Source organism: Lissotriton helveticus, chromosome 3_1 (assembly GCF_964261635.1).
Source record: "Lissotriton helveticus chromosome 3_1, aLisHel1.1, whole genome shotgun sequence".
NCBI lineage: Eukaryota > Metazoa > Chordata > Amphibia > Caudata > Salamandridae > Lissotriton > Lissotriton helveticus.
The window spans coordinates 340,148,888-340,174,599 of record NC_136061.1 but is presented as its reverse complement, the minus strand read 5'-3'; the positions used below and the strand labels follow the sequence as shown (position 1 = coordinate 340,174,599).

Here is a 25,712-nt window from a genome sequence, read left to right as displayed (position 1 = left end):
ATTTGTTGGACTACTTGGTTACCATCTGATCATACGACAGAACTCTTGAGTTGCCTTTAGAATTCTAATTTTCCTAAATTGGTTTCTCTAAAATACTAAAAGTCTTGTCAGGGCCTTACTTAAGTCCCAATAGAATTTTAAAGAAATAAAAGTCACTGTAGTCGAGGGTAGAGGGTTAGAACTGTCAGGTTAGAATGTCTCAACAGACCCCAGCTATTAGTGAAGATAATAACATGCATGACCTGGATGAGGAGCTCGACCTCACACCTCACTTACACTTGTCCTTCAAGGAATTTGAGGTCCTTATGCAAACTTAAAAATATAACAATGGGCCTGCATCCAACCAAACAGGGGCTCCAGGAGCTCCTGGCTGAGTATGCTCAAGGCCACCCCTCTGAACATGGTGATGACCAGTCAGAGGGGTAAGGGGTGGTAGAGGAGGAGGATAATCCTCTACCTTGGCCACGACCTGGCTCTTCGAGCAGTAGCAGCACCCCCCTTCCCCCAGTGCCTTGAGACCCTCACAGGTAAGTAGTGCGCTCTACAAATTCACTGATTGATTGATTGATCCCACCGCCCCCTCCGGTCATCCCTAGGGAGGAAAGGTCACACATACCCTTAACTCCAAGAATCAATCTCTGGGATCATAGGCCCCACACAGGTGGACCAGGTTCCAGGGAAAACATTGGGAATAGCCCCAATGAAGAGGACAGCTTTTTAGCAAAGCTGGCCAATAGATCAGACCTGGAGTCCAGACTCCTGGCTCTAGAAAAGGAAAGGAAAGAGATGGGTTTAGCACCCATCAATGGTGGCAGCAAAACTAATAATAAGGATAAAGAGCAATCTTATGATCCCAAAATCCCCAAATGGATTGTCCCTAAATTTGATGACATCACCAAGTGGTTCACAGCCTTTGAGAGGGTTTGTGATATGAGAAAGTTAAAGACACATCTCTGGGGGGCATTCCTGTGGGAACTGTTCTTTTGTAACAGCAGAGACCAGCTTCTGACTCTCACTGGGCCTATGCAGGGTCCTATGACCTCATTAAGAAGACTCTGATTGAGGGATTTGGGCTCACTACTGAGGAGTACAGAATTAGGTTCAGGGGGGCTCACAAAACCCAGACCCTGGGTTGAAACAGCTGGTGGCCGGTCAGAAATTACCAGCTGACTGTCTGCTTGGCAATGACCTAGAATTGAAAACCCATGCAGCCATGCTGGGTATCCCTGAATTGGCGTGTGTGCAAACAAGAGCACAGAGCAAGAGGAAGGGTGAAAAAGTAGGTTTCGGAGCCTGAAGCACAAGTTACTTACCTTCGGTAACGATATATCTGTAAGAAACAGTAGTTAATGTTAGATTCCTTACCTTAAAATATCCCCAGGTGTCAGACTGGATCCGGAAAGTTTTGCGTAGCAGTACCCCTGCGCGTCGGTAGGCTTCATCTGTGGCTCCAAGTCAGTCATCGTGGTCGCCGGGATGACGTCCTCGGAGTACTTAGACGCCGCCCTCGCGCTCTGATGTCAGTTCTTGTACATAGCTTTCCGCGCCAGGTACGCAGAGCCATGACAGAGACCAACACTGGTGCCATGAAACTAGGGCCCTGAAAGGGATGATCTTAACCCTAGATGTCAGTTCGCAGAATGGGGAGGATGGGTGGGGCGGTAAGGAATCTAACACTAAGGAATATGCTACTTACCAGCATGCATCTGTTCTTGGCATGTAGGGCTGCTGACATTCATATCTGTGCATAGTGCCTAGTGTTGGGTCCGGATTGCTCTTTGTTGTCCTGGAAGAGCCTTCGAAGTATCACGAGATAGGTGACTCCTCCCGTGGACTACAGTGCGCATGGACATCTTCTCCATCCTCAGATTGTTTTTCGCCATTGTGGCAAATATGGAGTATAGAAAAGTAAGAGATGTCCATGTAAATGTATGGAGAAAAGTACTGCAGCTGTGACAGGCACCGGGGTGGAGGGTGGGCCATATGAATGTCAGCAGCCCTACATGCCAAGAACATATGCAGACTGGTAAGTGGCATGTTCCGTTCGAGGCATGTGGGCTGCTGAATTCATATCTGTGTTTTTTGGAATTGCCCACCTCCATATGCTCTGTGCTAGGTGAGATAGGTGTCGAGAGTGTGTCCCTCCCTGCTTTTGTATGTAATACATGGCAGTCATGTTGTCCGTCTGGATCAACACAGTCTTGTTGTACAAGTACTTCTGAAAAGCTTTCAGTACTAGAAATACTGCGAGCAACTCTAAGTGGTTGATGTGCAATGTTTTTTGTTTGATTTTCCAGAGCCCTTGAACTGTGAATTGAAGTAGGTGCGCTCCGCAACCTGTCAGTGATGCGTCCGCTGTTAGTACTACTTGTAGGACTGGCTCCTGGAACAGTCGCCCCTTGGAAAGGGTTTGTGGGTTCCACCACTGCAGAGAGTTGTAAGCGCGACAATCTACCAAGACTAGGTCTTTTAATTGTACTTGAGCTTGGTTCCACTGCCTTGCTAGGCATTCTTGCAGTGGACGCATTTGAAGGCGAGAATGAGGGAGAACTTTGAATTGATAATGTTGCCCTTCTATTGTGAACCAGAGGTATTTTCTGTGAGCTGGATGTATAGGTATGTGAAAGTATGCGTTTTTGAGGTCTAACGTAGCAAGGAAGTCGTTTTGCTGGAGTAACGGAAGTACTTGCTGTAGAGTAATCATATGGAAATGCTCTGAGAGTATGTATTGATTTAGCGGTCTGAGGTCTAGAATGGGTCTGAGGGACCCATCCTTCTTGGGAATTAGGAAGTATAGAGAGTATACGCCTGTTCCCTGGTGTTGAAAAGGGACTGGCTCTATGGCTCCTTTTTCTAGCATGGACGCAACCTATTGTTGTAACAGTGTGATGTGTTCTTTGGACATAGGACGATGTTTGGGTGGTATGTTGGGTGGAGTAGAAGGGAGTTCCAGGCAGTAACCATACTGGATAATTTGTCTCACCCACCTGTCTGTGGTAATGGCATTCCAGACTGGTAGGCATTGTTTTATTCTGCCTCGACCGGTGTTGGGTGGTCCGGAGGCAGTGTGATAAAGTCACTGTTTGGTGGCAGTGGAGGCTCTGGTGTTATTGCCTCCACATCCCCTGCCCTTGTTATTTTTTCCCCTATAACCCCCTCTATTGGAGCCTTTATTAAAGGTACTCTGGGTGTTACTTTTGAATGTAGAGGAAGCGTGTGATGTGTTGCCTCTTGCAGAGCCTCTGTAGGAGGAGCGACGAAAGGAACCTCTGTGTTGTTGAAACTGAAGTGCGCCCATAGACTTAGCAGTTTCAGTATCTTTTTTCATTTTGTCTAAGATTGAGTCTACTGCTGGACCAAACAGGAAATCTGGGTTAACTGGTTGGGTGAGGATTGTGGATTGCACCTCATTCTTAAAACTAGCGATGCGTAACCACGCATGCCTGCGTGGTAATACACTAGAGTTAATGGATCTTGCTGCTGTATCAGCTGCGTCAAGCGCACATTTAATGGAAGCATTAGTTATAAATTTGCCTTCCTGAATGAGGTAGTTGGCTTTAGATTTAAAAGGTTCTGGTAAGTGTTGCAGCAGACCTTCAAGTTCATCGTTAGGCGCTCTATCATAGCGTGCTAATAAAGCCTGTGTGTTTGCAATCCTCCATGAATGTGCAGCTTGTGAGGCCACCCTTTTGCCCGAAGCTTCTAGAATCTTAGACTCCTTGTCAGGAGGGGGAGCATCTCCTGTTTGTGAGTTGGCTCTCTTTCGGGCGTTTGCCACTACTAGTAAGACTAAAGGCAATTGTGTTTTGATATAGGCGGGGTCGGAAGGGGCCGCCTTATATTTCTTCTCTACTCTGGGATTGAGTACACGCGCTCTGGCTGGATCTTTGAATATGTCTGGCGCATGTTTGAGTACCCCTTTTAACATAGGTAGTGTCCTGACATTTTTCTCAGAAGTAGGAAAGGTGTCAAATAAAAAGTCCTCTTCTATGGGGTCAGTGTGCATGTCCACATTGTGATATTTTGCTGCCCTATCTAGCAGTTGATTGAAAAGAATAGTGTCGTCAGTAGGCAACGGTTTTGTAGGGTATGTGGAGGCGTCTGGGATGGGCTGTGGATCATATGGATCGTTTTGGTCATCCCATGGGTTATTTTGTGTATCAGGATCTTGTGCATCTGGATCCTGTGGCTCAACAAAATTGTTATGAGGATCTACCCCCATGTTCTCTTCCTCATCATACTGTGAATGTGTAGGAGAGTAAGGCACAAAAGGCATATTAGGATAGAGAGGAGGAGGAGTGAAAGGTCTGGAGGGAGATGCCCCGAAGTCTTTCTTCTTTGGAGGAACAGGGGAAGGAGTGTCCGTGTCCAATGGTCTCTTTTTGTGATGATAAACTGTAACCTTTCCTGTTTCAGGGTTTATGTACAGTTTAGATTGTTCCTCACACACTGGATCAGGATGGAAGAGTTCTTCCTCAACTGTCCGTGGCCTTGGTGCCGATGTTTTTGGCTTGGTGACTAGTCCGTGACTTTTTGGCTCGAGAGCCTTAGGTCGAGGCGCTGTGTCTGGTTCGACTGTTGCCTTAGGGTCGTAGGCCTTTTTCGGTTCGACGACTTTGTCCTTGTCGAAGTTTTTAACAGTCTTTTTTGGTTCGGCGACCTTCTTTGGATCGACAACCTGTTTTGGATCGACAACCTGTTTCGGATCAACCAGAGTCTTTGGTTCGATACGTTTGTCTTGTTTTTTGTGCTTGACGATGTGAGAAGTTGGCCTGATATATAATGTTCACTATTCTAGTGAGCACTCTGTATCAGTCCAAACAACCCTTATTGATGATTGGTTGTAAGTCAACCTTATAGACCAGCTATCCTAGTAGCATGGATACGAGCAGTCTAAGGCTAAGACTCTAGAGGGCGTGTTAAGCCAGCTGTTTTACCATCACATTACCCCTTGAACACCAAGTGAAAGGACACCACACAAGTTGTTATCAAAAATAAAGTATATTTATTTATAACAGGACTACCCTGGCTCTTTATGAGACAGGGAGCTAAGCACACAACAAAACTCTTAAAGAATTACTGAAAGTCGCACACTTTACACAAATGCCCGAGGGGCACGAAAAACCATATACACAAGAAGTGGAATGCGAAGTTACTAGCAGGTAAGTAATACTTTTCTAGACTGTAGAAACGCTAGGCCTACAATGCTGAACCCTTGGATTAGAAGCAGGAGGCCTAGGGGCGCCGTGTGCAGAGTGGGAACTCTCACGCGTAATGCGGGAACAAGTCTATGGATACTAGCAATTGCAAAGTTACTGTTCTCGGGCGAACCCGACTAGGTGGGTCGAAAACAAGGGTGGATCCGAACACTTAGGGTGTTGGACTATGCTGGAGCACCGGAGTACTCAGTTTACCTAGCCCAGGGGCTGCGGCTGCATAGGGTTCAAGTTGCGTCGGAAACCCTCGTTGAAGATCCAGGAGCCTGAAGAAAGAAGTTGCTGGCAGGCGGCCAGTGAAGAAGTTCGTGGTGATCCAAGCCTGGATCAGGGAAGAAGAAAATCTGTAAGCAGAGGTGACCAAGTTCTGAATCACTAGCCAGTGATTTAGGTGGGCACCAGGATGGCACCGGACGAAGTCACCTCAGCCAGGTGAGTGGGCGCTGCTGGGCTCTGCAGTCTCTCGGACCAGGAGGCGTTGTCGGCGACCAGGATGGAGATGCGAGCTGTCCCACGAAGGTCTCTGCTGTTGACGTCGCTGGACCCAGGATTGGGGCAACAAGTCTTGGCAAATGCAAGGCCCACGCGGTGGACCTAAAATGGCGTCTTGAGTGGACCAGGAGGGTCCAGGGTGCTTCTCTGAAGGAGGGAAGCAAGGGCCAGTCTGGAGCAACCAGACCAGCAGTGTTTGTCGTCGTGAGAGGGCCACTAGCCAACGGGTAAGCGACCTGGACAACGCGGTGAGCAGCAAAGAGCAGAAGGGCCCCACGCAGATCTCGTGGATGCAGGGGGGCTGAACTTCGGTGCTGGAGCTGCTCAGGGTCGGGGCTTCTCTTACCCCAAAGCACTCAGTCGAGGGTCACTCGGTGGTCGTGCTGGACAAGCGTCGTGCAGTTCTGAAGATGGCCGGTCCCTCGAGGTCTCGTCGCACCCACGGATCACAGCTGGGCTGATGATGTAGGTTGAGGTCAGAGGTGCCAGGGAAGCCGGTTCTCGTCGTGCTGGAGCAGTCTTGATCCGGAGGAGAGACTGGCAACAAACCGCGATGCTTGGTTGGTGCCTGCTGCTGCAGGGTGACTACTCCTTAGTCACAAGGGAGAAATCTTGAGAAGAGTCTTGAGTTCTTCGTGTAGAAGGTCGGTTCAGGATTCAAAGATTGATCTAATTTGGAAGGGGGCCAGTTCCTACCTTTATCCTGCAAAAAGGGGCTGGCACGCGACTAAGTCCTGCCCTATGGGTGGGACTAGGAGGGGGGTGGTTACACCCCTCTCCTTTGGCGGGCTTTCCCCAGATCAGGGGCTGGAGTGCCCCTGGAACTGGTTCAAGCCGGCCTATGCACAGTGAGCACCGGGGTGCCACTTGCAGTCACCTTCCTCTAAAGCCCTGCCTACCTAGGATACACAAAATCCTGTCTGGGACGGTGCTGGCACCGCCCCTGGCAGGAAACCCTTTGTCCTTGCCTCCTGGGCTGGGAGGACTCCCAGCAGCAGGAGGGCAGACTTGTGTCTCGGTGGCAGCATCCATTTTGTGGAGCTAAGGCTCTGTCTGACTTTAACCGGGGTTACAGGTTACATACATGTCTCGTGTCCCTCTAGAAGGGTGGAATGCTAACCCCGTCGCCAGAATTGGCGAGGGGTTAGTATTCCAATTCGTATGACACCTTACTCGACATGTTTTGATAAAGCGATACCAGAGTTGGCACATAACCGCGAGGATTATAATGCACTTAAGAGTATATGGTATGCGATATCATGGAAACGGCTAAGGGATGGATCCCGAAAGCCGCAGACAGGCTCAGCTCATGCCAGAGCACTATCCCACACGATTCCAAGCACTCTGCCTTCAGGATTGTCAAGGCCTGCCATAGGAGTGACTGATAGGAGATCTGTGTGTCCATTTAGGTTTAGATATAGGAATACTATATCTACAGCAGAGGGTGAGTACACCACTTTGCCCCAGCTGTCAAGCAGCCAGTTGTGTCTGATTTAGTTAGTCAGCCCAGGGGTGGCATAATACATGCTGCAGCCCCTGGGAGACTTCTGGGTGCACCTCAGCCCTGGGTACAGGGACTTGGAGAGGGCCAAGTGCCAATTCAGTACCTGGGTACAATTTGGAGTAGAGAGAACAGCTAGGCTGTGGGTCTGGTTAGCAGGCCCACAGCCAGGGAAAGTCGTAAACCTGTGAAGCAAAAAGCAAAAATCTGGGTGATCATAGGATTGCAGACCCTACACTCCTACAGACGACTTTATTCGACTCGATGTTTTTGTTCGAGTCGATGACTTTTTCCATGTCGAAGGGCTTTCTCTTCGGGTCGAGTATCTTCTTTGGATCATTGACCTTCTGTGGCTCATAACTCTTTTTCGGTTCTAGAGCTTTCAGTTCGATAGCTTTCTTGGGTTGGCCAACCTTCTTTTGTTCGAGAACCTTCTTCGGTTCGATGTTTTTTGGGTCGACACCCTTCTTTGGTTCGATGCCCGACGGTTCGACAACCTTTTTCGGGTCGACAACCTTTTTAGGGAAGTCACCTATCTCGTGATACTTCGAAGACTCTTCCAGGACAACAAAGTGCAATCATTCGGACCCAACACTAGGCAGCGATCTATGCACAGATATGAATTCAGTAGCCCACATGCCTCAAACCTACTGTTTCTTACAGATATATCATTACCGAAGGTAAGTAACTTGTGCATCTGAAAGAAACAGGTTAGAGTTAGATTCCTTACCTTAGAATAGATACCCCAGCAATACCAACCCCGGTGGTGAGTCTGCGAACCAAGATCACACCAGAAAGTCCTGGAGAACGGAACGGCCGAAAAAGCCATCTCTCCAGACTTGGCTGTCCAGGCAGTGCCTAGCGAACGTGTGCAGTGAGGCCCACGTACCTGCCTGACAGATGTCCTGCTAGGGCAGTGTAGCCACCATGGCCCAAGTGGAATAGACGCAGCCCAACAGGAGGCTCCTTTTTTGCCAAAGAGTAGCAAACCTTGATGCACAAGACGACCCACCGAGAGATGGTCCACTTGTGCACCGCCCGTCCCTTCTTAGCGCCCACGTAACCAACAAAGAGATGGTCGTCTATCGGAACTGGCATGTGCGATCTAGATGGAAGGAGAGCGCACGTTTTGGGTCCAGACGGTTGAGCCTCTCTTCCTCTTTCGAGGGATGCTGAGGCGGAAAGAAGGTGGGCAAGGTGAAGGACTGCCCGATATGAAAGGCTGTGACCACCTTGGGCAGGAAAGAAGGACGAGTCCTCAAAACAACATTGTCCGGATGGAAAGAGAGGAAAGGAGGTTTAAAAGAAGAGCCTGGAGCTCATTCACTCTCCTGGCAGAGGTGATGGCAACCAGGAATCCAGTTTTAAGAGTTAGGAGACGAAGAGGACAGGTATGAAGTGGCTCGAAGGGAGCGCACATCAGATACGCAAGTACAAGATTCAAGTCCCACTGAGGCATCACGAAGGGAACAGGAGGAAACATGTGCGTGATGCCTTTCAAGAATCTATTTACAACAGGGGACTTGAAAAGAGAAGGCTGATCAGGAAGCCTCAAGAAGGCTGAAATGGCCGAGAGGTAGCCCTTGATAGTGCCCAGAGCAGAGCCCTGCTGAGCAAGAGAAAGAAGGAAGAGGAGTATCTTGGAAAGGGGGGCAGAGAGTGGATCCACAACCTTTGCTGTGCACCATGCCACAAATTTGTTCCACCTGCAGGCGAATACCGTTTTTGTGGAGGGGCGCCTGGCAGCCAGACTCACATCACAGACTTCAAGAGGCAAGTCAAATGGCCTCAACTGCCGCCGCTCATTCTCCACGCATGTAGGTGGAGACTGGACAGGTGGACAGTTCGGGTGGTGGACCGTCCCCTGCTGCTGCGACAGAAGGTCCTCCTGAAGAGGCAGGCGAATCGGGGGATCGACTGACATGCTGAGTAGCTCGGGATACCAGTATCTTCATGCCCAGTCCGGAGCCACAAGGATGACTTGGGTCCGGTCTCGCCTGATCTACTTCAACACTCTGGGCAGAAGTGGTATAGGCGGAGAGGCGTATCACAGACCGCAGCAACACTCGCGATGAAAAGCGTCGCCGAGCAAGTGCCGCCTTGAAAATTCCAACGCGCAGAACTGATGCCATTGCGCGTTCTCTTCAGTGGTGAATAGATCTAACCAAGGCACTCCGCACTGCTGAAAGAGACCTTGTGCCACGTCCGAGTTCAGACGCCATTCGTGATGCACAAGTTACTACTTGTGTAACGATATATCTGTAAGAGACATTAGTTGGTATTAGATTCCTTACCTTAGAATATCCCCAGGTGTCAGACTGGATCCGGAAAGTTTTGCGTAGCAGTACCCTTGCGCGTCGGTAGGCGTCGTCTGCGGCTCCGCGTCCGTCGTCGGTGCCGTGATGACGTCGTCGGAGTACTTAGACGGCGCCTCCGCGTGCTGACGTCAGTTCTTAGACACAGCTTTTCCGCGCCAGAAACGCAGAGCCATGTTAAAAACCAACACTGGAGCCATTGAAACTAGGGCCCTGAAGGGGGTAACCCTAACCCTAGATATCGGTTCGCAGAACGGGGAGGATGGGTGGGTTGGTAAGGAATCTAATACTAACTAATGTCTCTTACAGATATATCGTTACACATGTAGTAACTTGTGCATCTCAAAGAGACATGTTCGTATTAGATTCCTTACCTTAGAATAGATACCCCAGCAATAGCAACCCCGGTGGTGGGTCTGCGAACCAATAATCACACCAGAAGGTCCTGGAGGACGGAACGGCCAAAGAAGCCATCCCTCCGGACTTGGCTGTCCAGGCAGTAGTGTCTTGCAAACGTGTGCAGCGATGCCCACGTAGCTGCCTGACAGATGTCTTGTAAGGGCACACCCCGGCCCAGGGCAGATGTAGTTGCCGTGGCCCGGGTGGAATGAGCCCGCAATCCAACAGGGGGCTCCTTTTTAGCCAAGGAGTAACATGCCTGGATACACAAGATGATCCACCGGGAGATGGTCCTCTTGTGCACCGCTTTCCCCTTCTTAGCGCCCACGTAACCAACAAACAGTTGGTCATCCACCCGGAACTGGCGTGTGCGATCCAAGTAGAATGAGAGCGCACGTTTTGGGTCCAGACGGTGGAGCCGCTCTTCCTCTTTAGAGGGATGCGGTGGCGGAAAGAAGGTTGGCAAGGTGATAGACTGCCCGATGTGGAAGGCCGTGACAACCTTGGGCAGGAAAGAAGGCTTAGTACTCAACACCACTTTGTCCGGATGGACAGAAAGGAAAGGTGGAGTACAAGAAAGGGCCTGAAGCTCACTCACTCTCCTGGCAGAGGTGATGGCAACCAGGATAGCAGTCTTCAAAGTAAGAAGGCGTAGAGGACAGTTGTGAAGTGGCTCAAAGGGAGCGCACATCAGAAACGTAAGAACCAGGTTCAAGTCCCACTGAGGCATCACAAACGGAACAGGAGGGAATGTGTGTGTGATGCCCTTAAGAAATCTATTAACAATAGGGGACTTGAACAAAGAAGGTTGATCAGGCAGCCTTAGAAAGGGTGAAAGGGCAGAAAGGTAGCCCTTGATAGTGCCCAGAGCAGAGCCCTGCTGGGCAAGAGAAAGAAGGAAGAGAAGAACCTCAGAAAGAGGGGCAGCAAGAGGATCCACAGCCTTTGCTGTGCACCATGCCACAAATCTGTTCCACCTGCAGGCGTATACCGACTTTGTGGAGGGACGCCTGGCTGCCAGAATGACGTTACAGACTTCAGGAGGCAAGTCAAATGGCCTCAACTGTCGCCGCTCAATCTCCAAGCATGGAGGTGGAGACTGGACAGGTTCGGGTGGAGGACCGTCCCCTGCTGCTGCGACAGAAGGTCATCCTAAAGAGGCAGACGAACCGGGGGATCGACTGACATACTGAATAGCTCTGGATACCAGTACCTTCGAGCCCAGTCCGGAGCCACAAGGATGACTTGGGCCCGGTCGCGCTTGATCTTCTTCAGCACTCTGGGCAGAAGTGGTATAGGCGGAAAGGCGTACAGTAGACCGCAGCTCCACTCGCGACGAAAAGCGTCTCCGAGCGAGTGCCGCCTTGGAAATTCCAACGCGCAGAACTGATGACATTGCGCGTTCTCTTCGATGGCGAACAGATCTAAACAAGGCTCTCACCATTGCTGAAAGAGGCCTTGCGCTACGTCCGAGTTCAGACGCCATTCGTTATCCATCATACACCGACGGCTGAGCTCGTCCGCCCTGGCGTTCAGAGAACCTGCCAGGTGTTGAGCCACCAGGGTCACGCCCTGGCGTTTCAGCCATTGCCAGAGGCGCAGAGCCTCCTGGCAAAGGGTCCACGACCCCACCCCGCCCTGTTTGTTGCAGTACCACATGGCGGTGGTGTTGTCCGTGAACACCTGCACTACACTCCCCCGGACAGAGGGGAGGAATGCTTTCAGTGCTAGACGAATCGCCTGTAACTCCAACAGGTTGATGTGGAGCCGGGCCTCCGCCGGAGACCAGAGGCCTCTGATCTCCGCCTCTCCCATGTGGCCTCCCCAGCCCTGGAGGGACGCATCCGTCACAACTACGTGCTCTGGTTGGGGAAGGGAGAGGGATCTGCCGCTGACCCAATCGCGGTCCGTGAGCCACCACTGCAGCTGTCTCGCAGTGCCCTCCGAGATCAGGACCGGGTCGGATAGGTTGCCCTGATGCTGGGCCCACTGAAACTTCAGGTCCCACTGCAGAGCCCGCATCCGCCACCGGGCGTGATGCACCAGAAGGATGCAGGAGGTCATGAGCCCCAGAAGCCTCAGCGTCAACCTGACCGAGACTCGGGATAAAGGCTGAAAGATCGGAATCAGAGCCTGAATATCCCGAACCCGCTGTTCGGGAGGATAAACCCGAAATTGTGCAGAGTCTAGAACCGCTCTGATGAAGAGAAGCTTCTGAGAGGGACACAGGTGCGACTTCGGCACATTGATGGAGAACCCCAGCAAGTGCAGGAGGTCGGCCGTAGTCTGGAGGTGGCTGACGACTGTCTGGGGCGAGCCCGCCTTCAACAACCAGTCGTCGAGGTAGGGGAAGACTGGCACCCCTAACCTGCGCAGATGAGCTGCGACCACCGGCATCACCTTCGTGAACACCCGTGGGGCGCTGGTAAGGCCAAAGGGGAGCACGGTAAACTGAAAGTGTTCGTGGCCTACCCCGAACCGCAGGTAACGCCGGTGGGCCGGCAGGAAGGGGATATGAAAGTAAGCGCCCTGCAAGACCTGAGCCAAAATCAGCATCTTGAACTTCTCCTTCCGGAGGTAGCCGATGACGTTCAGTAGGTCAAAGATAGGGCGTAGGCCCCCTTTGCCCTTCTTGGGTACCACAAAGTAGTGGGAGTAACAACCACACCCTACTTCTGGACCAGGAACGCGCTCGATGTCCCCCTTGGCCAAGAGTGCCGTGACTTCCTCTTGCAGAAGTTGCAAGTGATCCCCCGACACGCGGTGGAATTGCGGTGGCATGGCTGGAGGGGACAGCTTGAAGGGGAGGGAGTAGCCCCTTCGGACGATTTGCAGCACCCACCTGTCCGACGTGACACTGCGCCAGTGGAGGAGGTGATGGCGAACCCCGCCACCCACTTGCGTCACATGGGCCTGAACACACGGACTAGGAAGGTTTTGAGGCAGGTGCTGCGGAGGGAGGTGTGGACTGGCCTCGCTGTTTTCCCCGACCGCCGCTACGGCGGTTTCCACAGCCGCCATTGCGCTGTTGAACATTCTGCGGTGCGTGGCTGGCAGCTCGTGTGGGGACGCCCCTTCCGTGGCCGCGAAAGGCACCCGATTGCTGGCATGTGGCCGAGAGGCCCAAGGACTTGGCCATAGCCCTGGAGTCCTTAAAACGCTGAAGCGCATGGTCTGCCTTGTCGCCAAAGAGGAGACGGCCACCGAACGGCTTGTCCAGAAGAGTGGAGTGGACATCGGCCGAAAAGTTGGCGGTCCTCAACCAGGCGTGGCGTCGAACCGCCACTGTCGTTGCCATCGCCCTGCCCAGTGAGTCTGTTGTATCCAGCCCCCACCGGATGGAATATCGCGCTGCATCTCGACCCTCCGCAAGGGCTTGGGCGAGTTTAGCCCGGACCTCCTCCGGACATTGTGGCAGCACGTCCGCGACCGTGTCCCACAGGGTGTGGGTGTAGCGGCCCAAGAGGCATGCGGTATTGACAGACCGCTGTCCCAAACTCAGGGACGAGAACACCTTGTTCCTGAACTATTCGTACCTCTTGGATTCCCGATCGGGCGGGGCCGTCGAGAATGCGGTCTGGGAAGTAGAGGCCTGGATGACCAGACTCTCGGGGGTGGGATGGGTGGACAAAAAGCAAGAGTCGCCCGGAGCTGGGCGGTAGCGTCTGGCCACGTTCCTATTCACAGGCGGACCTGTGGCGGGCTTGGACCAAGTGCCCACCAGAAGCTCACACAAGGCCTCATTAAAAGGCAGCAGAGGCTCACTGGAGCTTGCCTGCGGTTTAAGGACCTCAGTGAGGAGATTAGTCCTCACGGCCGCGACAGGGAGCTCAAGGTTTAAGGCCTTGGCCGCCCTCGTCAACACTACACTGTAAGCAGCCCCCTCCTTTGTAGCCACGGTGGGAGGGGAGACAAATCCAGTGTCTGGCGAAGTGTCAATACCACTGGCCTCCCCAAGCTCATATGTCCAGTCCTCTTGAGACTGGCACTCCTGTGCCAGAGGGTCCTCAGACCCCTCCCAATCACCCTCGTCACCCATCTCCTGTAGAACAGGGTCAACAGACGGGGTCTCATCATGGAAATAAAAATCTCCAAAGGCCGTAGGAAGCGGCGCCCAGCGGTGCCGCTCCAGGCTCCAGAGTCGGACTGTGATGTATTTCTATAGGTACTGTATCGATTCCCCTATTCCTGACCCTGGTTTGGTTAATAATTAACTAGCAGCCATCCAACGGTGCAAAAACCGTTATCTGATTAAGCCACACCACGGCACAGAAGCGCGTTATCTGATTAGGTCATAACGCATGCAATCTAATTAGACAAGCGATATTCCTCCAGCCCCTGATAAGGCATACGGAGTTCTCAAAACAAATCAAACCTACAGCGACCAGGGAAATTCCCATAGCCATTGTTTTGATTTCACCGAGAACTTCAGCAAAAGAATGTGCGAACGAGCCCGTTCATATGACATCCTTATTGACGTATATATGTCCATCCTTACGTCAATCTCGGCACCTTTCAGGTATAAATATTACCGACATTGCCTTAAGCAAACACATGCGGTGGTGACGAGATTGGAGCAGCGAGACGTGCCGAGGAGCCCAGCAGAGAGCGAAGCCCACAGGCGCTGCCCCGCCTTCCTGATGCGCTGAGAACGAGACGCTGCCTTTATCCTGCTGAGAAATCCAGCTCCGGCGCTTCCAAGCAGCCCTCGCAGGCAGCTGGAATATCAAGACCTGGGATAAGAGATACCAGCCCTCCATCATTCTAGATCTCAGGTACAGAACTGAATAACCCCTTGCAGAGAATTCTTGAGTCAGTCCCTTGGCAAAACAAACTTAACTTAAACTGCTACTTATCTACTCCCGCCCACGTATTAGGCTTAGGTCAGGTACACTGGGGTAGGCGTGGTTAGAAGCACCAGTTGAGTACGATTAGTCAAATGTATATATGTATGTATCTATTTTATCCATTTTAAAGTATCATATGGCTCAGAAACCATATCAATGCTTTTACAGTATTATTTTAAAATTCTGTCTTTACTGTATGCACTTTACTTAACTATCAGTATTACAATAATAGCGATTCATTTCTCTTGTATGAGAAAGGAGACTGATCAATAAATAACATATTTTTATTGAACACGCCCGTCTCTTCCTTTTCTCTACAATCTGGTGAAACTAAGAATGCACTGAACTGACTGAGTAAAATAAGTTGTCTTTTGTTTTCACACGACTCTAGAGATACACTCTTGATTAGGGGAGAGCAAAGTTGTGATGTTCTATGGTTGTTAGAAACTAAATCCCTTCTTGTCTATCCAGGGAGGTTAAACTCCTCCTTGCCTATTCGAGAAAGTTTCTAGTGAACTCTGAGCTAGCTGGCAAACACAAAACTTTAAGTCTAATATCGTCGGTAGAAGACCTAGTTAACCTCTGCCCTAGGTCTATACTATTGAAGATATTATTCCAATGCGCAGAGCCTATTGGGATAATAGGAACTACACTACAGGACCAAAGGGAACATTGGGGACGGCGTCCACAGGGGGCGACACCCGCGGGGCCGGTGCCGGTGAGGTCGTGAGGTCGACCGGCGACGACCCGGATCTGGTGAGGTCCTGCGGCGCCGGGACTGCTAGGGCCTTCAGCCGGGGCCGTTGGGCCCGGAGGTGCCACGGGACCCGGCTGAGAAGGGAGGGACCTCATGGCCATGAGGTACCGCTCGACCTCCTCCGGCGTCGCGTCATGCCCAGTGACACGAAGGTGTGGGGCAGGCGGCGACGCCTGCGACTCAGTCGGAGCAGCGCGGGTGGTATCACCCGAACCCCCGGCCGCATCGTGCTTGCATCAGGGTGGTTCGGAGGAACGATGATGCCTCTCCGACCTCTCATGCCTCTTACCTGAGGACTTGGATCCCGACAACCGATGTCCACTCCCGGAGCTGCAAGGACTCCGACCCCGCGACCGGTCCCTCGACCTCCTGTGGGACCGGGACCTTGAGTGGCACGGGGCCGACTGCCGGGGCTCGAGCCGCTTGCGGGACCGCTCCCGCCTAGCCTTCGACGTCAGGGCCCGGCAGTCGGAGCAGGTGCGGTCGTCGTGGTCGAGGCCTAAACACTTCAGGCACCGGCGATGGGGGTCGGTAACCGACATCAGTCGGTCGCACTTGGAACAGGGTTTAAACCCGGGCATCCCTACCGGCACCGTCGGAGTCGAAGACTCGAAAAGAGCAATGATCAAAAGATCAAAAAAGTTTAGTCAAAAAACGACTAAGGGGTAGAGCTTCTCCGGATCTGCGCTAGCTGACGCGGAAAAAAGAAGAACTGACATCAGCGCGCATGAGCGGCGTCTAAGTACTCCGACGACGTCATTCTGCCACTAACGACGCCGACGACGGACGACTGCCGGCGCGCAGGGGTATTGCTACGCAAAATTTTACGGATCCAGTCTGACGCCTGGGGATATTCTAAGGTAAGGAATCCATCACTAACGTGTCTCTTTCAGATCTATGTTTTATTCGCTCACCTTACTTTATCTCGCACTACGAAGATTAAACTTGATAGGTGAGCAGGCAATTTTTCTCTGGACTTCTGACTACCCTCATGCATCACTCTTATAAACTGTACTCATACAGAGCTGCTCACTATACGTGCTCTGTTTATTCTTTCATCATTAGAAAACCTCCAATCATTGTTTTACATAGCCAAAGAGTCCAGGGCCCTGTCGGGTCGGAAGTATCACCGTCGGAGTGGTGAGCATCCATTGATTTTGCATTATCTCCCGTTATTTTCTTCTCACCAGCAATTTTTTGATATGATAGTAAACTATAGGAAAAACATGTGTTCTTATCTTTACTTTATAGACTCTCCCCATGATCCCACATTTCGCCTTAGGTATGATTTATTTTAAGAGCTCTTCAGTGTTTTTCTAAACACATGCATGTTCGATTTCGACTCTCCCCCTAACCTTTCAGATCACTCTTCGCTTGTGCACGTCCGCGCACTGCCTGTTCCACCTACTGTATTTTACGTGGCACAAATGTTTTCACTTATCCCCCACTACTTCCACCTTCCCACGCTAACGCATGACATATACAATTTTAATCGACATTGTTTCCTTACCACCGAGGTGTTTCAGCCACCTCTACATCAAAATTTCACCCCCTCTCACATCGCCATGTTTTTAATCATGCATCCAGTGGTTTCCTTTGGCGTTTGGTCCAATGTTCAGCAAATTGTCGCAGACCATTAGGTTTTGTATGTTGTTGTCATGTATGTGAGAAGTTGGCCTGATATATGATGCTCACTAGTTCTAGTGATCACCTTGTATCAGTCCAAACAACCCTTATGGTGATTGGTTGTAAGTCAACCTTATAGACCAGCTACCCTAATGGTAGCATGGACAGAGCAGTCTTAGGCTAAACTCTTTTGGCATGTGAAGCCAGCTGTTTTACCACATATAACCCCTTGAATACCAGATGAAAGGACACCACACAGGTTGTTATGAAAATAAACAATATATGTATTACTAACAAACACCTCTGAACTCTTTATGAGATCAGAGGGCTAAGCACATAACAATACTCTTCAGAAAAATACAGTGAATCGCACAAATTACAATGGTGCCCTAGGGGCACGACAAACCATATACTAAGTAAATGGTATAAGGAGTTCGATAGAAGGAATGAAGATGCCCAGAGGCGGTAGGATCGCCGGGACTACACTACCCTAACCTTAGGTAAGTAGCAGGAGGCCCACGGGATGCGTGTGCAGAGTGTGAACTCACACGCGAGATGCGGAATAAAGTGAATGGGCAGAACAAATTACGAAAAGGTAAGTAATAGACAGTTCCGACTAGTTACGACTAAAACGACAGGATACCTGGACACTAGGAGAGTCAATCTACCCTTGAGCACCGAAATGCTCTTGTTACCTCACCCACGGGCTGCGGGTGCATAGGTGTGAAAGTGTGTCGGGTTTCCACGTCGAAGTCTATGGAGCCTTGAAGAAAGATGCTGCAGGCGACCAGGAGGAAGATGTCCGCAGCGATCCAAGGGTGGATCGAGGAAGAAGAGGACCTGAAAGCAGAGGGGACAGTGTTCAAAGTCACTAGCCAGTGACCGGAGTGGAACCAGGAAGGAACCAGATGCTGTTGTTGCGATCAGGTGAAGAGTGGACGCTTGTCTCTGCAGCCACGTGGACCAGGAGGTGTCTTCGACGACCAGGATGGAGGCATGAGCTGTCCCACGCAGGCTCTCGCTGTCGGCGGTGTCGGATCCGGATTCGGAGTCAACAGGCCTTGGCAAAGGCAACCCACGTGGTGAGTGGAAATGGCGTCTGGTGCGGACCAGGAGGGTCCGAGGTGCTCCTCTTTTGGAAGGGAGCAAGGGCCAGTCTGGAACAACCAGACCAGCAGTTTGGATTTCGTGGATCGTCGTCTAGGAGGCCACTAGCCAGCCGGCACGTGTCTCGTCGCACCCACGGATCTCAGCTGTGCTGCAGATGTAGGTAGAGGTCGGAGAGGTCTGGAAGTCCGGATCTCGTCGGGCTCTGAAGGCTGGTTCCGGCAGGAAGGACGACAAAGTGAACCACTAGGACGCTTGATGGTGCCTGCAGTTGCAGGGTGGTCACTCCTTGGCCACAAGGGAGATTCTTCAGACTTCTGTGGAGCAGAACGTAGAAGTCCAGAGTTTCTTCTTGTAAAGTTGTTCAGGATAATCTAATTTGGAATGGGACCAGCTCCTACCTTTATTCTGCTAAAGGGGGCTGCACTACTGACTAGGTCCCTCCCCTGGGTGGGACCAGGAAGGGGGGTGGCTACACCCCTTATCCTTTGTCCGGTTTCGCGCCAGAGCTGGGGCTGGAGTGCCCCAGCAACTGGTTTGAACCGGGGTATGCACAGGGACACCTTGTGTGCCCCAGGCATGTCTCATTCCTTTCTGCCCTCCCTACCTCAATACACAAAATCCTGTCTGGGGTGGTGCTAGCACCTCCCAAGGCAGGAAACCCTTTGTTCAGGCCTCCCTCGCTGGAAGGACTCCCAGCAGCAGGAGGTCAGACTTGTGTCTGTGGTGGCAGCATCCATTTTGTGATGCTGAGGCTCTGTTTAATTTTAACCGGGGTTCACAGTTACATACATGTTGTGTCCCTCTAAAAGGGTGGAATGCTACCCCCGTCGCCAGAACTGGCGAGGAGGTAGTATTCCAAATCGTATGACACCTTACTCGACATGTTTTGATAATGCTATACCAAAGTTAGCAATAACCGCGAGGATTATAATGCACTTAAGAGTATATGGTATAGCGTTATCATGGAAACAGCTAAAGGACTTCCGAAAGCTGCCGACAGGCCCAGCTCGTGCTAGAGCACCATCTCACACAATTCCAAGCACTCTGCCTTCAGGATTGATAAGGCCTACCACAGGAGTGACTGATAGGAATATATGTGTCCATTTTAGGGTTAGATATAGGTATACTATATCTAAAGCAAAGGGTGATTACACCACCTTGCCCCAGCTGTGTTACCAGCCAGTTGTGTCTGTTTAGATGGCCAGCCAGGAGTGGCATAATACATGCTGCAGCCCCTGGTAGGCCTTGGGTGCACTTATGCCCTGGGTACCTATGGTACACTGTACAAGGACTTATAAGAGTGACCCAATACCAATTGGTAAATGCACCTAAAGTACATGTGTGTCAATTTAGAGAGAGAACAGCTAGGCTGTGGGTCGGATTAGCAGGCCCACAGCCAGGGAAAGTCGTGAACCAGTGATACAAAAAAGCAAAAAATCTGGGGTGACCATATAATTGCATATCCTACTCTCCTACAATGTACCCCATCACTTCCCTTTGTATCCCCCCCCAGCCCTGAGGAGTCGTGGGAAGATTGTCCCAGACGCGACTAAACACGTGTCGGCTGGTTCTCTTGAACATTAAAGATACCCTTTCTTTCAACTGATTCAAGACAACTTATTACTTGTTTGCAATCTAACGCTTTGGCCTGAAGGAGGGGCCCCAGTGGAGCCGCACCACAACAGAGCCACACCCTCCAAGCCTATATCCGAACCAGTCGGCGCCGGGTGCGGAGCCACCGGCGGTGCCGCAGACGACCCTGCGCAAGGTGAGGGGGTCGGTCGACGCCCCAGAAGGGGAAGACGCCAGCGAGGCCTGCAAAGCAGCTGCGTTTGTCTCCATTTGGACTCTCCATGCCCCCACACCAGGGAGCGGTGGATAGGACGACACGCGGGGCCGCATGACCTGCGGAGAGTTCACATCCCCGGTAAGCCAGAACCTAGACCCCGGGGGCAAACAAACAGTTACCCACCGGGGAGCGACGCTCATGGACATCGGAGAAGGGCGAGGACAACGACCACAGCCGAACCAGAAGCTTTCCGCCGAGGCAGACGGAGGGGAGGGCATCGACCTGGAGAGATGCGCCGAAAGATGTGTCATGCGGCGCTCCCGCCAAGACTTTGGCTCCAACTGTGGACAGGCTTCGCAGTTGGTAGTGCCGTGTTCCTCCCCCAAACACCACATACAAATGAGGTGCGGGTCCGTCGCCGACATAAGACAACCACAAAACATTTTGAAGCCTGAAGGCATTTGCACACTGTTCCACCAAAAGAATGGAGAAAACAGGCCCGTAGCACGGACCACGCGGAAAAGGAAAAAACGGACATAAGTGCGCCGGGGCGGGTCTTTTGTGACCTCGCCGACGTCACGTACACGGACGACGCCTGGGTGGAATCGCGTGATGTCGCCCCGCCCCCGGCGCGCAGAGATGCTGTGGCAAAAAAGTTTCCGGATCCAGTCTCACGCCCGGAGATATTTCTATGTGAAAGAATCTGCGGCTAGTAGCCTCTATCAGATCCAATAATTACAGAGGTATTCCAAATATAGGCAGAATATTGTTCTTCTATAGAAATCCACAAAACAAAACACCAAAAGGATAAACATTTGAGAATATCTGTGGTGCTGATATACAATATCCACTTTTTCACCAAAAAGTGCTAACATTTAACATTATGCAACAAATGCCAAAGTTACTGTGAAAGTATGACAAATCCAGCCTTGATACTGTTTCATCTTTCATTATGTTCTCATCTTGTGTACCCCAGGGCACTCGAGAAAAATGTGTTAAGTGGATAATATGTACAAATTTCAATGCAAGAGTCAACACAGCCTCGGCAAGATTAAAAAGACAATCACTTACATGATGCGAAGCTGCGCTGCAGGGTCCAGTGGCGTGATCACACTCTTGCCATTCATTCCCTGGAAAATGCTCGGCCTTTGCTGCATAGCATCCTGGGCTCTCACTGATGGAGAAGGTGACCGGGCAAAGCCAGGTGCCCCTTGTCTAGCAGGCAGCTCTGCCCCTGCAAAATAAGATATTTTTAATATAGCTAATAACAGTATGTGCATTAACGTGGAAAGCAAACTCACAACTACTGAGAAGCTAAATAATAAAGGTCACTACATAACTATCACTTACAGAATCAAATATAGAAAATAATGAGTTACTTAACAGTAACAATCTTTCTGGTGGATGTTCTATCTACCATTAGATTCCTCACCTCTTGAATCTCCTCCAGGTTGGACTATCTCTAGAAAAGGCAAAATAACTCCAACTGGGGTTCATCCTACTGGAGGAAGCCTGAACAACCTAACTTTTAGGTGTTCACTGATGGATGGGAAGAAGGCTTGTAGGAAAGTTCCCCTTTTTTGCATGGTTACCCCCCACTTTTTGCCTGATGTGGATGCTCTTTGACTAAGTGTGCCTTGGGTTCTGGCCAGCCAGGTACCATGTTTGTACAGTTACAAACCTTATTGGCAACTCTCTTGCCACATGTAAGTCCCTTGTAGAAGGTACCATGGGTACCACGGGCTCTGTGACCAGGGAACTTGTGCCTCCCTTAGAGGCCCTGTGTTAGTTTTTTTTCACTCACACTCACTCACTCTCTCTCTCTCTCTCGTGTGTTTTGGTGCAGAGCAAAGTGAAGACTCGACATGACATACATTCCTGTGTGCCATGCCTACAATCCACTGCCTGTGGCATATTTAAGCCGCCCCTCTAGCTGGGTGCATTGTACCACTGGTGAGGGTACAGGTGCATGAACCCTATACCACTACAGTGTCTAAGTCTATTCTTAGACATTGCAAGTGCAGAAAAGCCCATAAAGAGTATATGGACTGGTAGTTTGTCATTATGCCATAATGGCTTTACTGAAATCTGGGAAGTTTGTTATCAAACTTCTCAGGACATGAAACCCTCACTGATGCCAGTGTGGGATTCAATGCCAAATACACTCAGAGGGCATCTTAAAGATGCCCCCGGAAAAACAACCTAACTCTAGTGTCCTGGCTGACTGTCTGCTCACCAACTGCTACCCCCAGACATGTTTCTGGACCCCTGGGTTGAGAGACTACCGCTCTTGGGGGTCCTGAAACAAAGAACATCCTGGACAGAGGAGCTAAGCCTCCTCCCCCAGGATGGGCAGGGTCCGCGAAGGGGAAGCTTCAAAGGCTTGCCGCCTTTGTGAGCTGACCTTGTCATTTGCTGCTCCCAGCAAGTGGCCACCACCGATTCTGTCCCCCACTTTGGTCGGGAGAACCGGCAGGAAAACCAAGATAGGAGAAGAGGTGTGCCCACCTTTGCCAACCCCACTCCTCATGTACGAGGAGGCGAGGCAAAGCACAACTCTCAGTTGGCCAATTTGAAGATGGGGGATCCAGCCAACCAAAGAGAGGCTTATGCCCCACTCCCACTGGAGGGTGGCATAATAGGTGGTGTACCCCACCCCAAGGAAGGGACCCATTGGTCCCAACCTGTACTTACCTGAAACTACCCACAATTTTGTATTTAGGGGCAACCCTGAAGCACAAGTTACTACTTGTGTAACAATATATCTGTAAGAGACATTAGTTAGTGATAGATTCCTTACCTTAGAATATACCCAGGCGTCAGACTGGAACCGGAAAATTTTGCGTAGCAATACCCCTGCGCGCCGGCAGGCGTCGTACGCTGCTCCGCGTCCGTCGTTAGCGCCGGAATGACGTCGCTGGAGTACTTAGACGCCGCCCTCGCGCGCTGACGTCAGTTGTGATACACAGCTTTTCCGCGCCAGATACGCAGAGCCATGATAGAACCAACACTGATGCCATGAAACTAGGGCCCTGAAAGGGGATGACCTTAACCCTAGATATCGGTGCGCAGAATGGAGAGGATGGGTGGGTCGGTAAGGAATCTATCACTAACTAATGTCTCTTACAGATATATCATTACACAAGTAGTAACTTGTGCATCTGAAAGAGACACGTTAGTGATAGATTCCTTACCTTAGAATAGATACCCCAGCAATACCAACCCCGGTGGTGGGTCTGCGAACCAATAATCACACCAGAAAGTCCTGGAGGACGGAACGGCCAAAGAAGCCATCCCTCCGGACTTGGCTGTCCAGGCAGTAATGTCTTGCAAACGTGTGCAGCGAGGCCCACGTAGCTGCCTGAAAAAATGTCCTGCAAGGGTACTCCTCGGCCCAGGGCAGTCGTAGTCACCGTGGCCCGAGTGGAATGAGCCCTGAGCCCAACAGGAGGTTCCTTCTTAGCCAAGGAGTAACACGCCTGGATGCACAAGATGATCCACCGAGAGATGGTCTGCTTGTGCACCGCCCGTCCCTTCTTAGCGCCCACGTAACCAACAAAGAGTTGGTCATCCACCCGGAACTGGCGTGTGCGATCCAGATAGTAAGAGAGCGCACGTTTTGGGTCCAGACGGTGGAGCCTCACTTCCTCTTTCGAGGGATGCGAAGGCGGAAAGAAGGTGGGCAAGGTGATGAACTGCCCGATGTGGAAGGCCGTGAGAACCTTGGGCAGGAAAGAGGGTCTCGTCCGCAACACAATCTTGTCCAGATGGACAGAGAGGAAAGAAGGTGTGGAAGAAAGAGCCTGGAGCTCACTCACTCTCCTGGCAGAGCTGATGGCAACTAGGAAAGCGGTCTTCAAAGTAAGAAGACGGAGAGGACAGTTATGGAGCGGCTCAAAGGGAGCACACATTAGATAAGTAAGTACAAGGTTCAAGTCCCACTGGATATCACGAAAGGAACAGGAGGAAACATGTGTGTGATGCCCTTCAAAAACCTATTTACAATTGGGGACTTGAACAAAGATGGCTGATCAGGTAGCCTTAAAAAGGCGGAAAGGGCTGAAAGGTAGCACTTGATAGTGCCCAGAGCAGAGCTCTGCTGGGCAAGAGAAAGAAGGAAGAGGAGAACCTCTGAAAGGGGGACAGCGAGTGGATCCACAGCCTTTGCTGTGCACCATGCCACAAATCTGTTCCACCTGCAGGCGTATACCGACTTTGTGAAGGGACGCCTGGCTGCCAGAATGACATTACAGACTTCAGGAGGCAAGTCAAATGGCCTCAACTGTCGCCGCTCAATCTCCAAGCTTGTAGGTGGAGAATGGACAGGTTCGGGTGGAGGACCGTCCCCTGCTGCTGCGACAGAAGGTCCTCCTGAAGAGGCAGACGAATCGAGGATCGATAGGCATGCTGAGTAGCTCTGGATACCAATATCTTCGTGCCCAGCCCGGAGCCACAAGGATAACCTGGGCCCGGTCGCGCCTGATCTTCTTCAGCACACTGGGCAGAAGTGGTGTAAGCGGAAAGGCGTACAATAGACCACAACTCCACTCGCGACGAAAAGCGTTGCCGAGCGAGTGCCGCCATGGAAATTCCAATGCGCAGAACTGATGACATTGCGCGTTCTCTTCTGTGGCGAATAGATCTAACAAAGGCTCTCCCCACTGCTGAAAGAGTCCTTGCGCCATGTCCGAGTTCAGACGCCATTCGTGATCCATCATGCACCGATGGCTGAGTTCGTCCGCCCTGGCGTTCAGAGAACCTGCCAGGTGTTGAACAACCAGGGTCACGCCCTGATGTTCCAGCCAATGCCAGAGGCGCAGAGCCTCCTGGCATAGGGTCCACGACCCCACCCCGCCCTGTTTGTTGCAGTACCACATGGCGGTGGTGGTGTCCGTGAACACCTGCACTACACTCCCCCTGACAAAGGGGAGGAATGCCTTCAGTGCAAGTCGGATCGCCCGCAGCTCCAGAAGGTTGATGTGGAGCTGGGACTCTGCCGGAGACCAGAGGCCTCTGATCTCCGCCTCTCCCATATGGCCCCCCCAGCCCTGGAGGGATGCGTCCGTCACAACTACGTGCTCCGGTTGGGGAAGAGAGAGGGATCTGCTGCTGACCCAATCGCGGTCCGTGAGCCACCACTGCAACTGTCTTGCAGCGCCCTCCGAGATCAAGACATGGTCGGACAAGTTGCCCTGATGCTGGGCCCACTGAAACTTCAGGTCCCACTGCAGAGCCCGCATCCGCCACCGGGCATGATGCACCAGAAGGATGCAGGAGGCCATCAGCCCCAGAAGCTGCAGCGTCAACCTGACCGACACGCGGGATAAAGGCTGAAAATTCGGAATCAGAGCCTGAATATCCCGAACCCGCTGTTCTGGAGGATAAACCCGAAACTGCGCCGAGTCTAGAACCGCTCCGATGAAGAGGAGCTTCTGAGTGGGACATAGGTGTGACTACGGCACATTGATGGAGAACCCCAGCAGGTGCAGGAGATTGGCCGTAGTCTGGAGGTGGCTGACTACTGTCTGGGGCGAGCCCGCCTTTAACAACCAGTCGTCGAGGTAGGGGAAGACTGAAACCCCTAACCTGCGCAGATGAGCTGCGACCACCGCCATCACTTTCGTGAACACCCGTGGGGAGCTGGTAAGGCCGAAGGGGAG

General features: G+C 51.6%; 1 protein-coding gene across 15 annotated transcripts in view; it reads right to left on the bottom strand.

Annotated features, from left to right (window-relative positions):
* NCOR1 (nuclear receptor corepressor 1) overlaps nucleotides 1-25,712 on the bottom strand; it is a 1,934,049-nt gene that overhangs the window by 297,407 nt on the left and 1,610,930 nt on the right. For all 15 annotated transcript variants that reach the window (XM_078679968.1, XM_078679976.1, XM_078679969.1 and 12 more), the window contains one exon: nucleotides 21,124-21,286. In XM_078679968.1, the coding sequence (XP_078536094.1) occupies nucleotides 21,124-21,286 (163 nt within the window). The remainder of the gene's footprint in view (nucleotides 1-21,123; nucleotides 21,287-25,712) is intronic.